This window comes from Ranitomeya imitator, chromosome 8 (assembly GCF_032444005.1).
Source record: "Ranitomeya imitator isolate aRanImi1 chromosome 8, aRanImi1.pri, whole genome shotgun sequence".
Classification (NCBI taxonomy): Eukaryota; Metazoa; Chordata; class Amphibia; order Anura; family Dendrobatidae; genus Ranitomeya; species Ranitomeya imitator.
In genome coordinates this window covers 169,215,145-169,233,290 of record NC_091289.1, presented here as the reverse complement: position 1 = coordinate 169,233,290, position 18,146 = coordinate 169,215,145, and the positions used below count along the sequence as shown (strand labels likewise).

The 18,146-nt window shown below is 43.6% G+C and overlaps 1 protein-coding gene across 1 annotated transcript in view; it reads right to left on the bottom strand.

The window, feature by feature from the left end:
* Positions 1 to 18,146, bottom strand: part of COP1 (COP1 E3 ubiquitin ligase) — a 183,046-nt gene that overhangs the window by 81,770 nt on the left and 83,130 nt on the right. The window contains exons 13-14 of the mRNA XM_069737804.1: positions 5,047 to 5,155; positions 2,231 to 2,312 (exon numbers count right to left, since the gene is read on the bottom strand). Of these exons, the coding sequence (XP_069593905.1) occupies positions 2,231 to 2,312; positions 5,047 to 5,155 (191 nt within the window). The remainder of the gene's footprint in view (positions 1 to 2,230; positions 2,313 to 5,046; positions 5,156 to 18,146) is intronic.

The following is an 18,146-nucleotide window of genomic DNA, read 5'->3' as shown; positions in this document are numbered from 1 at the left end:
ACATTGTGCTAAAGTTTAGGATTTTTATGTTTTTCTTTTAAAAGTGGGCAACATAAAGATGTGGGACCTCTGCTGAATGCCTAGAATTTATGCCAAAAATTAGAGTAAATTAGGAGCAAATATGCATCTACAAAACAGGTGTAAATTTTATTTTCCTGTGCAAAAACTGGTAAAGGTGCCCCGAATGTACCAGGAAGCGTCGGCTTCTTAAGACTTTACTCCAGCGTCCTGTGCTATAAAACGGCTGGAAGGCCAGTATTGTAGATTTTCCAGACGTGCAGATTATTAATATAAGTTCTAAAATTACAGAAGCCAAATCACCAGTTTATACCCAAATTACCTGTAGCCAAGAATGACGGCTGTATATAAAATCTAATGGATAAAAAGAGAATTACGGAGCCCGTCCAGTCGTGGGCGACATCCTCATGTGTGCCGACACTTCAGATTAAAAAGGAGTAAGTAATCACATGACCTACTGCTCAAAACAGGGGTTTTGTTACTTTTGTTTATATATAATCTTTTTTTACATTATTTTCATATCACTATATTAAAAGTTAAATAAAAAAAATCTTGCAAGTTTCACACTGGCCACTAAGACCTAATTTAGGATTCCTACTTCCTGTTGGATACATGGACTTTAGCACTGATCATGTATTGTGAATGATAGATCCTGTGTTATAGAGGTGTTATCAGTCATTGTACAAGAGGGGGAGGAGGTGAGCTGTGACATCACCTATTGTGGATGGTGGATCCTGTGTTATCTACTGTATATAGAGGTGTTATCAGTCATTGTGCAGGAGGAGGAGGTGAGCTGTGCTGTGACATCACCTATTGTGGATGGTGGATCCTGTGTTATCTACTGTATATAGAGGTGTTATCAGTCATTGTGCAGGAGGAGGAGGTGAGCTATGACATCACCTATTGTGAATGGTGGATTCTGTGTTATCTACTGTATATAGAGGTGTTATCAGTCATTGTACAGGAGGCGGAGGTGAGCTGTGACATCACCTATTGTGAATGGTGGATCCTGTGTTATCTACTGTATATAGAGGTGTTATCAGTCATTGTACAGGAGGAGGAGGTGAGCTGTGCTGTGACATCACCTATTGTGAATGGTGGATCCTGTGTTATCTACTGTATATAGAGGTGTTATCAGTCATTGTGCAGGAGGAGGTGAGCTATGACATCACCTATTGTGAATGGTGGATCCTGTGTTATCTACTGTATATAGAGGTGTTATCAGTCATTGTACAGGAGGAGGAGGTGAGCTATGACATCACCTATTGTGAATGGTGGATTCTGTGTTATCTACTGTATATAGAGGTGTTATCAGTCATTGTACAGGAGGCGGAGGTGAGCTGTGACATCACCTATTGTGAATGGTGGATCCTGTGTTATCTACTGTATATAGAGGTGTTATCAGTCATTGTACAGGAGGGGGAGGTGAGCTGTGACATCACCTATTGTGAATGGTGGATCCGGAGTTCTCTGCTGTATATAGAGGTGTTATCAGTCATTGTACAGAAGGGGGAGGAGGTGAGCTGTGACATCACCTATTGTGAACGGTGGATTCTGTGTTATAGAGGTGTTATCAGTCATTGTACAGGAGGAGGTGAGCTGTGGACACCACCTATTGTGAATGATGGATCCTGTGTTATAGAGGGGTTATCAGTCATTGTACAGGAGGGGGAGGAGGTGAGCTGTGACATCAACTATTGTGAATGGTGGATCTGGAGTTCTCTGCTGTATATAGAGGTGTTATCAGTCATTGTACAGGAGGAGGAGGTGAGCTGTGATATCACCTATTGTGAATGGTGGATCCTGAGTGCTCTACTATATATAGAGGTGTAATCAGTCATTGTACAGGAGGGGGAGGAAGTGAGCTGTGAGATTGCATATTGGATGGTGGTTCCAGAGTTATATACTGTATATGGAGGTTTTAGTCACTGTAATCAAGCCTGTAATAATAATAGGATTGCTGAAACATCTGTACAGAGAAAAAAGTGGAAGGCCTAGTGGTCAGTGTAAAAAATGAAAACAATTTAGATTTTTTTTTTCAATAATTCTATAGAAAATTGAAGGGAAAAAAAAAACAAAGGTTTTAAGAAACCATTTAACATAAAACTTGACACAGAACTATAACAACTATGTAATATTTTGAACTGTGTATAATTAGGCACGGGCTACGTTCTCCGACCACTATTGTTTAATAGCAAAAGCAGTGACTAACCTTTGGCATCATCGGATCCGGACGCTAGAAGTTTGGGGTCCATGAGGTTGAAATCCACACTCCAACATCTCTTTTCATGTTCCTATTTTTTTCAAGATGGGACACAGAAGCAAAAGTTTTTAAAGATGCAGAACAATGAGCAAAACACAGAAGCTTCTATGAGGGAAGATACTGGGAGACGGTAATGTATATATTGTGAACAGTTTCAAGAGGCTTTCATAACAAACCAGTGAAGATGGAGAAGGCCAAAGCCATGTTTAGCTCTGAAGATACATGTATGGAAATATTCGGGAGACACAGTAAAGCTTATAAGCCTGATATAAGTGGCTAGAACATGTATCCCCAAATTTAGCAAGCACCTACTCAATTAGTAGATGCACTTGGCCCCCTGTAACCGCCTTCTGCGTATATCAGTACAAGACACAAAGTCCACCATACATGAACCCAGACCGGCTCAAAGGAGAACAGTGGAATCCTCCGGTAGGCCGCCCCTATGAAGGCGTGCGAACCAGTAGTGCTATTACACCTGATTGATAATGGTTTAGCCTCATCATTCATTAAACAAGCTAGCCAAATATTACATAGAAGCAAAAGTAAACTTGTGTACTAGGGTCGGGTTAATTTTGCACGTAGCTGAACAGTGGTCCCCAAGAATCAATGTTACTGGTGGGCCTTTGCCAACCCAGTCCGGCACTGGGACCCATCTGCATGGTGTCTGGAAAGCAAACGCCAACTGGGTCCTGGATTCTTAGGAGGCTCAGACGCTACGTGTATTATTATGGATGGTCACAGTTTAGGATTTGTTTTTGCCCGATACTTTCATCGTAAAACTGTATCGTAATATATCTAACCCTCGGCAGAAGGACAGACGTCCATCACATGGAAGTCATTTATTAGGGAATGAGACGGCGGAGCAGAAGTCAACATTTGGCAATTATGTTCTTTCACTTGCAGAGATTTTGTAATTTCCTGCTGACATCGGCGAGTGCAGCGACATTGGTTGTCGCTTTTTATATTATTTTCTTGGGGGGAAAAAAAAAGATGGTGAAACTAACACTTGGTTATTGATAATTTGTTTCTGAGACATCAATTTAAAAGAAAAAAAAAGGAACATCAATATGGCCGCACCACCTGCTGTTGCTTCTACAAATACGGACTGAGAGCAGGAGTCATTGATCTCTTAAAGGACACAGTCACGTCATTTTTTGCTATTAAACGGCCTCCAATGTCTTGTGTGATCCACATTGCATCACTAACCTGTTTATCTCAAGGAAAACATCCCAGTATTTATCACAAAAAACACTTTTTATTCTTTGATGATTGGCCAACATATCTTCAGTTTCAGTCATGGGGGTCACAGTCGGTTAAATGCCTTTTCAAATTCTCCACGACCATCGCATTAGAATTCCTTCCCTTTACTGATCTTTAAGTCACCGTAATCTCCCAGCAGATCCCGCGGTTGTGCAATCACTCTCAGCTTTCCGGGAGTGTGCCCTGAATCTGGGTGTACGTCCCAACTTCATATCCTACGTGTACATTCTCCGGAGCCGATAAGAATCAGATCGGTGAGAAGGAAGACAGTAGCGTGTAGAACCATGCTCCGGAGCCGCTAAGAATCAGATCGGTGAGAAGGAAGACCGTAGCCCGCATAGCCATGCTCTGGAACCGCTAAGAATCAGATCCGTGAGCGGGAAGACAGTGGTACACATAGCCATGCTCCGGAGCTGCTAAGAATCAGATCCATGAGTGGGAAGACAGTGGCACGCATAGCCATGCTCTGGAGCCGCTAAGAATCAAATCGGTGAGCGGGAAGACAGTGGCACGCATAGCCATGCTCTGGAGCCGCTAAGAATCAAATCGGTGAGCGGGAAGACAGTGGCACACATAGCCATGCTCCGGAGCCGCTAAGAATCAGATCCGTGAGCGGGAAGACAGTGGCACGCATAGCCATGCTCCGGAGCCGCTAAGAATCAGATCCGTGAGCGGGAAGACAGTGGCACGCATAGCCATGCTCTGGAGCCGCTAAGAATCAGATCGGTGAGCAGGAAGACAGTGGCACGCGTAGCCATGCTCCGGAGCCACTTTACATCGGTGAGCGGGGAAGACAGCGGTGGGCATAGCCACAGACTCAACGGTTCCAGAGGATGCGCACATAGGATAACATGACCCTATAAGCATCAAAATTTATTTGTTTTCCGATTGAAAAAATGCATTTTGAAAAACTTTTTTCACCTAGATTTTGGTTCAAAACAAGTGCAGAAAACATACCCCAAATATGCAGCCAATTACAGTACACATTTCATGTCTTAAAGGGTCAAGGAGAAATTGAAAGCTGCTCTGTGATTGGTTGCTGACCAGGCTAGTTTCTCTCCCAGACAACTTTGACGAAATCACCCGCCTCTGCTAGACCTGCTTATATAACGTAACACTGGCTGCATTTCCAGTCTATGTAAGGTCCGTCTGTCTATTTTGTCGAATTAAATCCCATTAGAGGGAAGTTCTGCCGGCGCAGAGTTCTTTACCACCGGCGGTTCTGACTTTGCATTTCTTTTATATTAGGATACAAAGACCGGAAAGAAAAAAAAATAATAATAAGAGCGCAAATACTCAGGTTATCACAAAATAAAAAAACAAACAGCACAGCATGCATTTTAGCACAGATAGGTTTTCTCCCCCGGGGTCTAAGTAACAGAATACAGAGGCAGCGGTTTGGTTGTGTCGTGACAATTTCCTAGTGTAAGCGGAGCAGACGCTGGCACCACTACAGAGGAAAGCCGCCGTTGACATCTGTCGGCAGCCGACGTATTAAACATTACCTGGTATACTTTGGATCTTTGTCCTGTAAAGCCATCCCAGAGAATCACCGTCCCCTCGTAATCGCTGCTGGCCAGTAGGTTTTTGTGATAACTGCTCCAGCTTATACAGCTGCAAAAGATAAAAAATATATTAAAGCAAAAGAATGAGGGAAAGGCGAGGATTGAGCCGGCGCGGCAGTGTCATGTCTGCTGGGTGCCTGCAGACTCCACTCCTGACTCATTCAGCACACCGTGGGCCCCTTCAGCATGGGACCGAGCCAAACGCCAGAGCTGTAAGCGATTTCTGAGCTGGAGAGTATCATGGAGGTTTCATTTATCGGAAAATAATTGGTTTCTTAAGAGGATAATGGGGGAGGAGGGGGTCTGCCACTGTGCCTACTGGCTTGTGTCTGCTTGTAAGCCTGGATCCATCACCAGACAACGCGTTTCAGCCTCTGGCATGAAGAATATTAAAACGGAAAATTCTTAATACGGATTATTATATCAGCCGCATCACACATTGATTAAAGGACGAGATACAGATATAGGCAATGCAAATTATTTATACATCTAGGGGAAATAAAAAAAAAAGCACCTCTAATAGGAAATTAAAAGACGATTTGCCAGAATAACATTTCTGGGACCCCCATTGATCCAGAGAAAAGGACTCCAAAATGTCCTGTGTGGACGGAGTTGTGGTGCATGATTACCCACTGCCCCATTCACTTATACGGAGAAGCTGTTTATAGAAGTGGATGAGTGGCCGTCATACATGCTCACCACTGCTCCATTCAACTGTATGGAGAAGCTGTTTATAGAAGTGGATGGTGTGGCAGTTACACTTGCTCACCACTGCTCCATTCAACTGTATGGAGAAGCTGTTTATAGAAGTGGATGGTGTGGCAGTCACACATGCTCACCACTGCTCCATTCAACTGTATGGAGAAGCTGTTTATAGAAGTGGATGAGTGGCAGTCACACATGCTCACCACTGCTCCATACAATTGTATGGAGAAGCTGTTTATAGAAGTGGATGAGTGGCAGTCACACGCTCACCACTGCCCCATTCAATTGTATGGAGAAGCTGTTTATAGAAGTGGATGAGTGGCAGTCACACGCTCACCACTGCCCCATTCAATTGTATGGAGAAGCTGTTTATAGAAGTGGATGAGTGGCCATCACACATGCTCACCACTGCTCCATTCAATTGTATGGAGAAGCTGTTTATAGAAGTGGATGAGTGGCAGTCACACATGCTCACCACTGCTCCATTCAATTATATGGAGAAGCTGTTTATAGAAGTGGATGGTGTGGCAGTCACACATGCTCACCACTGCTCCATTCAATTGTATGGAGAAGCTGTTTATAGAAGTGGATGGTGTGGCAGTCACACGCTCACCACTGCCCCATTCAATTGTATGGAGAAGCTGTTTATAGAAGTGGATGAGTGGCCATCACACATGCTCACCACTGCTCCATTCAATTGTATGGAGAAGCTGTTTATAGAAGTGGATGAGTGGCAGTCACACATGCTCACCACTGCTCCATTCAATTATATGGAGAAGCTGTTTATAGAAGTGGATGGTGTGGCAGTCACACATGCTCACCACTGCTCCATTCAATTGTATGGAGAAGCTGTTTATAGAAGTGGATGGTGTGGCAGTCACACGCTCACCACTGCCCCATTCAATTGTATGGAGAAGCTGTTTATAGAAGTGGATGAGTGGCCATCACACATGCTCACCACTGCTCCATTCAATTGTATGGAGAAGCTGTTTATAGAAGTGGATGGTGTGGCAGTCACACATGCTCACCACTGCTCCATTCAATTATATGGAGAAGCTGTTTATAGAAGTGGATGGTGTGGCAGTCACACATGCTCACCACTGCTCCATTCAATTGTATGGAGAAGCTGTTTATAGAAGTGGATGAGTGGCCGTCACACATGCTCACCACTGCTCCATTCAATTGTATGGAGAAGCTGTTTATAGAAGTGGATGAGTGGCCGTCACACATGCTCACCACTGCTCCATACAATTGTATGGAGAAGCTGTTTATAGAAGTGGATGAGTTGCAGTCACACATGCTCACCACTGCTCCATACAATTGTATGGAGAAGCTGTTTATAGAAGTGGATGAGTGGCCGTCACACATGCTCACCACTGCTCCATTCAATTGTATGGAGAAGCTGTTTATAGAAGTGGATGAGTGGCAGTTACACTTGCTCACCACTGCTCCATACAATTGTATGGAGAAGCTGTTTATAGAAGTGGATGAGTGGCAGTCACACATGCTCACCACTGCTCCATACAATTGTATGGAGAAGCTGTTTATAGAAGTGGATGAGTGGCAGTCACACACGCTCACCACTGCCCCATTCAATTGTAGAGAAGCTGTTTATAGAAGTGGATGAGTGGCAGTCACACACGCTCACCACTGCCCCATTCAATTGTAGAGAAGCTGTTTATAGAAGTGGATGAGTGGCAGTCACACACGCTCACCACTGCTCCATTCAATTGTAGAGAAGCTGTTTATAGAAGTGGATGAGTGGCCATCACACATGCTCACCATTGCTCCATTCAATTGTAGAGAAGCTGTTTATAGAAGTGGATGAGTGGCAGTCACACATGCTCACCACTGCTCCATACAATTGTAGAGAAGCTGTTTATAGAAGTGGATGAGTGGCAGTCACACACGCTCACCACTGCTCCATTCAATTGTAGAGAAGCTGTTTATAGAAGTGGATGAGTGGCCATCACACATGCTCACCATTGCTCCATTCAATTGTAGAGAAGCTGTTTATAGAAGTGGATGAGTGGCAGTCACACACGCTCACCACTGCTCCATTCAATTGTAGAGAAGCTGTTTATAGAAGTGGATGAGTGGCAGTCACACACGCTCACCACTGCCCCATTCAATTGTAGAGAAGCTGTTTATAGAAGTGGATGAGTGGCAGTCACACACGCTCACCACTGCTCCATTCAATTGTAGAGAAGCTGTTTATAGAAGTGGATGAGTGGCCATCACACATGCTCACCATTGCTCCATTCAATTGTAGAGAAGCTGTTTATAGAAGTGGATGAGTGGCCGTCACACATGCTCACCACTGCTCCCTTCAATTGTAGAGAAGCTGTTTATAGAAGTGGATGAGTGGCAGTCACACATGCTCACCACTGCTCCATACAATTGTATGGAGAAGCTGTTTATAGAAGTGGATGAGTGGCAGTCACACACGCTCACCACTGCCCCATTCAATTGTAGAGAAGCTGTTTATAGAAGTGGATGAGTGGCAGTCACACACGCTCACCACTGCCCCATTCAATTGTAGAGAAGCTGTTTATAGAAGTGGATGAGTGGCAATCACACGCTCACCACTGCCCCATTCAATTGTATGGAGAAGCTGTTTATAGAAGTGGATGAGTGGCCATCACACATGCTCACCACTGCTCCATTCAATTGTATGGAGAAGCTGTTTATAGAAGTGGATGGTGTGGCAGTCACACATGCTCACCACTGCTCCATTCAATTATATGGAGAAGCTGTTTATAGAAGTGGATGGTGTGGCAGTCACACATGCTCACCACTGCTCCATTCAATTGTATGGAGAAGCTGTTTATAGAAGTGGATGAGTGGCCGTCACACATGCTCACCACTGCTCCATTCAATTGTATGGAGAATCTGTTTATAGAAGTGGATGAGTGGCCGTCACACATGCTCACCACTGCTCCATTCAATTGTATGGAGAATCTGTTTATAGAAGTGGATGAGTGGCAGTCACACATGCTCACCACTGCTCCATTCAATTGTATGGAGAAGCGGTTTATAGAAGTGGATGAGTGGCCGTCACACATGCTCACCACTGCTCCATTCAATTGTATGGAGAAGCTGTTTATGGAAGTGGATGGAGTGGCAATAACACATGCTCACCACAGATCCATTTACACGAGAAACTTTGGAACCATTACAGTTGAGGAAAAAAAAAAAAAAGATCATCAGGATCCTAGTGCAGCAGCCATATCAGTAGTCTATGGTCTCCAAACCAGAGCATTGCGCATCTCCTCCTCCTGGCCGGCATTACCAACACCTCTTCTGATTTGTGGGTCGGGTACAATGTCATCATTGAAGCATCATTGTGTTGGGCTGAAAAAGTGGAAGAAATTCTGGCAGGAAGGAAGGCTCTGGTGCAGCGGCCATGGACTACCAATGTGGCTTCTGGACCAGGGTCCTATGAACGGTTTTGATCAACTATAGGGATTCACCATCCAAATCAATAGAGAGCCCAAAATTCAGACCACCATCGATCATCCACTGAGAAATGATTGCTTGAAGTTACAGACCCAAAGCCGGCTCGTCCATGAACAATCAGGCAATAAAGAACATAATTATCAGTAAGAGCAAACATCAAGTTGTCAACAAAGGCCTCTTTCACACTTCAGTCTTTTGGCGTCAGTCTGAAACCGCCATTTTCCTCAAATAGCGGATCCGCCATTTTTTTTTGGCGGATCCGCTATTTTCCCATTGACATACATTAGTGACGGATTGTGGCGGATGGTCGTCCGTTCTATCCGCCATGTGACGGATCCGTCGAGATTTGGCGGACGTCATCTAGACATTGACGGACATTATAACTTTTTTTGTCTGCGCCGAAATGGCGGTTCGCGACGGATCCATTACGTCCGCCATTTCATAGAATCGCCGCCTATGGGACCGTCATTTGGCGGATCCGTCACCCCAATCCACTTTTTCAGTAGATACTTTTCCCAGACAACCCCCAAGTAACGGATCCATCAAAAAAACGGATCCGTTAGAACCGTTTTCTCAACAATTGTGATGGATCTGTCACTATGTCGGAGCAGACTGACGCCAAACAACTGAAGTGTGAAAGAAGCCTTATGCATTCAATTCCAGGAGTCAGAGGAATAGCAACATGTTTAAGCAAGGAAAACCTAGAAATGTTGCTGAATGGACGTGTTACCTGATGAGCTTGGGCCATCTCACCTACAATCTTATATGGGATCCCAAGAAAAGTCAACTGCAGAACCCACTCACACAAGCAGAGGTGAAGCTTCTTGGGATCCAACAACATTTAGAAAAGACAAGTTATAAAGTTTAGTAATGTTTACATTTGATGCTGGATGCATCTATGGTCTGCATGATCAATAGTGATATATTACCAGCACCTTGGTGATACACATAATTGCTCTTTATGCCCGGGTGTCACTTGTTTGCTACTAGGGTCTTTTTTGTTCTTTTGTTTTTTTGATTACGTCATTTTGTGATATATCATGCGACAGTATGTATAATAACATTTATATGTTTTTTACCCAATTTATGTGTATGGAACTCAGATTTGTTTGTTTTTAAATACGTTATAAAGTTTTTAGGCTAAAGAAAAAAAAAAGGTATCAGCAAAGCTGAACTTAAACCTGGATACTAGAAAAAGTCTGGATTATATACTGCTCAATCTATAACTGTGAAATCAAGAGAGGCTGGTTTCCTATGCTGCGTGACGTGTAGGATTAAGCTCCTAATCTTGCAGCGCGTCATGTGTGCTTTCATACGGCGAGTCCTCAATGTTATTGCCAATGTAGCAATCACCACTCAAGAATGTTATGTTAATATTGATTAATTGAATGCAATCCATAGACAAAATGCAGGTGACGTTTCGGCCTTGCTGTTAGACCTTCATCAGACCTTTGGTTTGCAATAGAAGATAATGCAAGATAACTGAGAAAACTGCTGTACAGCGGGAAATACCGATAATTGGAAGCAAAGACTCCTCCTAAATAGGAGCAGTGCCCTCTCTATACATAGAAGGGGGCTGGCTTAGCGAATTAAGTTAGCTATAAGCGTGCACCTTCGCTCACGTGAAGAATTGGGAAGCTGATGTGTTGAGCACAGGACCAGAAATATTATATTCACTACCCAAAAGGCAGCACACATTTATACAAGCCTTCTTTTTTTAAATCTTGCGCACATTCATGTCCCGATGTTCTCCAGCAAAATGCCAGTGGTGATGTATGCTCAGATTAAGCTTTGGCAAACTCCAGCAAAATGGCGCCAGTGGTTGCATGGGATCTGTGGGTCACGCCCCGATGCACAAATAGGCTATTGGACCAAAATCTATTAACTAGTTAAATGCCGCTGTCAAACTTTCCTGTCATGGAAATCCAAGTCGATGATTGGTCGTGGCAAAACGCCCATGACCATTGCCACGACCAATCAGCGACTTGTTGCTCCATCCTCCCCGCAGTCAGTGCCCGCTCCATACTCCCCTCCAGTCAGCCCTCACACAGGGTTAATAGCAGCGTTAATGGACCGCATTATGCCGCGGTGTAACGCACTCCATTAACGCAGCTATTAACCCTGTGTGGCCAATTTTTTTTTACTATCGATGCTGCGTATGCAGCATCAATAATAAAACGATCTAATGTTAAAAATAATAATAAAAAAAGGTTATTTCCCACCGACGTGGCGCTGTCCTCGGCAGTGCAAGCGGCAGGTTCAGGTGCTAAGGATGCTATGCGAGAAGGACCTTCCATGACGTCACGGTCATGTGACCGCAACGTCATCACAGGTCCTGCGCTCATACCAACCCTGGGAGCGGAAGCTGCTGCGTGCACCGCACACAGGCGACAGGACTTCAATTGGCCTTCAGAGGGTGAGTATATGTTTATTTTTTATTTTAAGTCATTTTTAACCACGCATATAGTGCCCACATTGCTATATACTGCGTGGGCTGTGTTGCATACTGCGTGAGCTGCGTTATATACTACATAGCTGCTATATACTACGTGGGCAGTGTTATATACTATGTGGGCAATGTTATATACTGCGTGGGCTAACTTATATACTACATGGCTGCTATGTACTACGTGGGCAGTGTTATATACTGTGCGGGCTGCGTTATATACTTTATGGCTGCTATATACTATGTGGGCAATGTTATATACTGCACGGGCTGCGTTATATACTACATGGCTGCTATATACTACGTGGGCTGCGTTATATACTACATGGCTGCTATATACTACATGGGCAGTTATATTTTATGTGGGCAGTGTTATATACTGTGTGGGCTGCGTTATATACTGCATGGCTGCTATATACTACATGGCCAGTGTTATATACTATGTGGGCAATGTAATATACTGCATGGGCTGAGTTATATACTACATGGCTGCTATATACTACGTGGGCTGCGTTATATACTACATGGCTGCTATATACTACATGGGCAGTTATATATTATGTGGGCAGTGTTATATACTGTGTGGGCTGCGTTATATACTGCATGGCTGCTATATACTACATGGCCAGTGTTATATAATATGTGGGCAATGTTATATACTGCGTGGGCTGTGTTTACTGTTTGGGCTGTGTTATATACTGCGTGGCCACTGTTATATAGTGCGTGGCCTGTATTAACGCATCGGGTATTCAAGAATATGTTGTGGCCTGTGCTATATACTATGTGGCTGCTATATACATACATAATCTAGAATACCCGATGTGTTAGAATCGGGCCACCATCTGGTGTATCTATAAACCCTTAAAAACAATTCAGCAATATATTATATCAAAAAAATACATTTTTATTTTTTTAGGGAAAAAAAAAGTGCTTTTTAAAAAAAAAAAAAAGGTTAAAATAATCCAGCTTCACATTACGCACATTCGCCTCGTTATTTTCAAGGGGACAAAAAAAAGCCTTTGTTTTCAGAAACCAGCAGTAATTCACCGAATCCCAAAACATTCCATTAAGAATGAAAAATTAAGAGACATCACTGGAGGCGAAGCGTGCGACGTGCGGGAAGACAAAACCGGTTTTGATTAAAAGTAGCGGGATTAATGTTTTATGGTTGGAATCAGCAATAATGATGGCGGTGCTATGTTTCAATGCCATCTGACGACCCTTGATATGTGGTCTAACGTCTTTGAAAGTCAGAAATCTCGACACGAAGTACTCCGACGTCTCACTCCAGGCGCTGCTTTATAACCGGCCAAGTACAAAGTCAAGGAAACTGCCAGTGTGGAAAGGAACATTTCCGATTCTCCGTTTCTAAAACAGACAAATGAGTTATCAGTGGCCCGCATTGTGTACAGTTTTACGCTTCCACACATCAATCCTCCATTCTTTTGTCAGCGAGAGGCACCCAGCTGAATGCTGCACGCTCTCCGTGCCCAAGATGCGAGTCATAAAAAAAAGGAGATTTGTAGGAAAATAATAAAGATTCTTCTGTGAAATGTTTGCGAGAGGACAAACTTTTAATGTAAAAGTAGCAGTGGCTCGGGGTGATGGGACATTTTCTTTTCAGAATGCACGGTAAGTTGGAATGAGCCGCTTACACCCAATGCATGTTGGAATCGCAGCCAAGAAAACCGGCACAGGGACATCACCCAATTCCAGAATGAGGTCCACAAGCGGGAATCAGGTTCCTGCCCTAATTTCAGGCGGGTGCTGATGACATGGCACCGTTACCGGCAAGGTTTTTCCAGGACTCCACTTTCGATGAGCTAATCATTGGATGCAATCAAAATAAGGCCTCATTCAGACGTCTGAATTTCACATACGAGTGTTTTCCGTGGATCGCACTCGTACCTGTGATAGTCTATAGAGACATTCTGATGTCAGTTCTTATTCTTGGACCGATCGGTTGGTGAAAAAAAATCTAAGACACGTCTAAATTTGATCCAAGGGTCAGATCAAAAATTGGCAATAAAAGTCAATGGCTCTGGAAAAAAAAAAATTTGGACCGCACTCCGAAGACATTAAAGTTTGGTCCTATTTTCACAGGCTGAGAATGTAGAAACTTTTTTCTTTTTTTATATCTCCACAAATGGGGAAAAAAAAAAAACACATGACCCTCCTAATCAACCTCCCGATCAAAATAATCTGTTCATCTTTCTCGTATGTAGAAAAATGGTAAGTGTGAATGAGCCCGTAGGCTGGTGGGGTCCAACTCTCAGGCACCAATATCAATCAGTTGCTTGAAGGAGCAGCAACATAAGAGGAGAGGTAAAACTACAAATATTAAGCAGAGGCTATGAATGATACAGCAGGCGATCTACCATACAAGTGAAAAAAGAAAACTTGCCGCACCACTCGGAACATCGTGTACAAAATCTTTGTCACTTCCGATGCATCGTAGCCCCTTCAAAATGTACATGGCTGTCTGCGAATTTATAAAAGCATCAGGCAATACCACATTTCTCCTATAGGGGTCAGCGCAGGGAATGTAAGCCGTGGTCATCTGTTGCTGATCATCAGGACCTACAGCGATCATCAATGATTTCGGATTAAAAAAAAAAAAATAATAGGTTTCCAGATCACATAATTGTTTCCATGATAGGTTTAATGTAACAAGGTGAAGAGTGCAAGTCCTGCGGAGTCCACATGTGCTTGATGGTCATCGTTTAGGTTCCCAGGTGGGGTCATAACTAGTGATGAGTGAATATACTCGTTACTTGAGATTTCCCGAGCATTCTCGGGGTCCTCCGAGTATTTGTTAGTGCTCAGAGATTTAGTTTTCATCTCCGCAGCTGAATGATTTACAGCTACTAGCCAGCATAAGTACATGTGGGGGTTGCCTGGTTGCTAGGGAATCCACACATATACTTATGCTGGCTAACAGATGTAAATCATTCAGCTGCGGCAAGAAAAACAATCTCCAAGCACTAAAAAATACTCGGAGGTCACCCGAGCGTGCTCGAGAAATCTCGTGTAACGAGTATATTCGCTCATCACTAGTCATAACACACTGCTCAGGTCCTAATGGACCCAATGCAATCAAGTAAGCACAACAAAGAGCAGAGCCTTTTCTGCTTTAATTTAAAGGGAACCTGTCACCCCCAAAATCACGGGTGAGGTTAGCCCACCAGCATCAGGGGCTTATCTACAGCATTCTGGAATGCTGTAAATAAGCCCCCGAAGTATCCTAAAGATGAGAAAAGAAAGACGTTCGATTATACTCACCCAGGGGCGTTCCCGTTGTTGGTCCGGTCCGGCGCCTCCCATCTTCATCAGATGACGTCCTCTTCTTGTATTCACGCTGCGGCTCCGGCGCAGGCGTATGTTGTCTGCCCTGTTGAGTGCAGAGCAAAGTACTGCAGTGCGCAGGCATCGGGAAAGGTCAGAGAGGCCCGGCGCCTGCGCACTGCAGTACTTTGCTCTGCCCTCAACAGGGCAGACAACGTACGCCCGCACCGGAGCCGCAGCGTGAAGACCAGAAGAGGAGGTCATCTGATGAAGATGGGAGGTGCCGACCCGGACGAACAGAAGGACCGTCCCAGAGCAAGTATAATTAACGTCTTTTTCTCATCTTTTAGGATACATCGGGGGCTTATCTACAGCATTCCAGAATGCTGTAGATAAGCCCCTGATGCCGGTGGGCTTTCCTCACCCGCGATTTTGGGGGTGACAGGTTCCCTTTAAAAGAATATCTTTAAATATATATTAAATAAGAAAAAATTACTGGAAAAAAATAATGAATCAAAAAATAGTGAAGAAAGCAGGTGATGTTGGAAAAGTGACAACAGTCAAAGCTTCTCAAACATGTGCAGTCACAAGTGTAATTATGATTGGAAAAAAAAATAAGAACACAAGGCAAAATACATGAGAGGGCAGACGAAGGGATAACTACATCCCTCAAGTGTTCGTCCACCTACACGAAGTCCCATAATTACGCCGGTGTGCACAGAGGCAGCGGCAGAAGAAAATCACTGACGAGAGTCAGAGGGAACAGTAACAGTAACATCTGCAATCTAATGTTCTGCTATTAACGCGTCCTTATCCCCTTTCTGACCTCGGACGGGATAGTACTTCCGAGGTCAGATCCCCTGCTTTGATGTGGGCTCTAGCAGTGAGCCCGCATCAAAGCCGGGACATGTCAACTGTTTTGAACAGCTGACACGTGCCCGCAATAGCGGCGGGTGGAATCGCGATCCACCTGCCGCTATTAACTAGTTAAATGCTGCTGTCAACCGCTGACAGCGGCATTTAACTACCGCTTCCGGCCATCGGGCCGGAAATGAGCGCATCGCCGACCCCGTCACATGATCAGGGATCAGCGATGCGTCGGCATGACAACCTGAGGTCTCCTTGAGACCTCTATGGTTGTTGATGGCGGCTTGCTGTGAGCCGATCCAGTTGTGCCAGCTTCTAGGCTCCCATGGAAACTATTGAAGCATGGCAGAAGTAAAAAAAAAAAATGTTCAAAAAATATGAAAAAAATAAAAATTATAAAAGTTTAAATCACCCCCCCTTTTGCCCCCATTCAAAATAAAGCAATAAAAAAATCAAATATACACATATTTGGTATCGCCGCGTTCAGAATTGCCCGATCAATAAAAAAAGCATTAACCTGATCGCTAAACAGCGTAGCAAGAAAAAAAAATTTAGAAGCGCCCAAATTACGTTTTTTATGGTCACCACGACAATGCATTAAAATGCAATAACAGGCGATCAAAAGAAAGTATCTGCACCAAAATGCTATCATTAAAAACATTAGCTCGGCACGCAAAAAATAAACCCTCACCCGACCCCAGATCACGAAAAATGGAGACGATACGGGTATCGGAAAATGGCGCTTTTTTTTTTTTAAGCAAAGTTTTGAATTTTTTTCATCACTTAAGATAAAAAAAGGACCTAGACATGTTTGGTGTCAATGAACTCGTAATGACCTAGAGAATCAAAATGGCAGGTCAGTTTCAGCATTTAGTGAACCTAGCAAAATAGCCAAACAAAAAACAAAGTGCGGGATTGCACTTTTTTTTTTGCAATTTCACAGCACTTAGAATTTTTTTTCCCATTTTCTAGTACATGACATGGTAAAACCAATGATGCTGTTCAAAAGTAAAACTTTTCCCGCAAAAAATAAGCCCTCACATGGCCATATTGACGGAAAAATAAAAAAGTTATGGCTCTGGGAAGGAGGGGAGAGAAAAACGAACACGGAAAAAACAGAAAATCCCAAGGTCATGAACGGGTTAAAACTTTGCACACAATTTTTTTTTTCTTCAATATCTCCGGTTCACTTAATTTCATTAAAAGATGAATATATTGTCAAACTGTATTAGCATCGATCACCTCCCGGGAAAGTTTGTGGTAATGAGGTTAAAATGTAATCCCTCTCAAATATTTATAATTGGGAAAAGTAAAACATTGCCTTACAAATTTAGTAATAAAAGTTCACATGAAGTCAGGCTCTCTCCTGTCACACTATGTTGTGAGACTTCCCGCCTCTGAGCTGGGAGAATCGCTGTGTGGGAATGGGGATGTGTTAAAGCTCTCACTGGATGTAGCAATGTCTGTGTGTATAAATAGTGAGAGACTCTTTACAAGCAGATATTTCATCTTCTAGTAGATTAAAGGTACGGTCTGAAGGAAAAGCATTTTTCTCACTATTTAGTCCCATAATCTAATCTCTTTTCTAATATACTTACTTTTAAAACTCTGTACCATTCACTATCTACACTATAAAGCTGCTTTTGTATTTGTTTTACCCATTACCTGTCTGATGACAGTTCTTTTGAGTACCTCAGCATGCACTGGGATACTCAAACGAATCATCATCAGGGGGCAGAGGCTGCGGTCAGTGTCACAGCCCTACCCTGAAACGAAGTGACGCTCATTTCCATTGTCCATGCTGTCCCAGAAGGTCTCCCTTGTACAGTGTCTCCCCCTCACCAGTGCCCTGTGCAACGAGCACAGCATCCGGTCTGTTGTCAGCTTAGATGAATAGTAATTAGCCAGGAGAAGAGCTGCATCACTATACCCGGAGTGCGGGAGACTAGCACAGCTCCCACAAGTGACGTTACTGGTCTCTGCTGCCGCCTTATTACTATTCATCTAAGCCTGATCGCACAGAGGCGAGCCGGCAACCAGGGAGGGCGAGCCGGGACCAGCGTGTGAAACTATGACGTTACATTGGAGTATCCCAGCATGCACTGGGATACTCAAACGAATCGTTGTCAGGAAATAGGAAAAAAAAAAAATTACAAAAGCAGTTAGATAGCGGAATTAATTTTTAATGCAAGTTTATTAGAAAAAGCTTAGATTATGGGACTAAATAGGTAGTAGGAAAATGCTTTGCCTTCAGACCACCCATTTAACCTTTTACGAG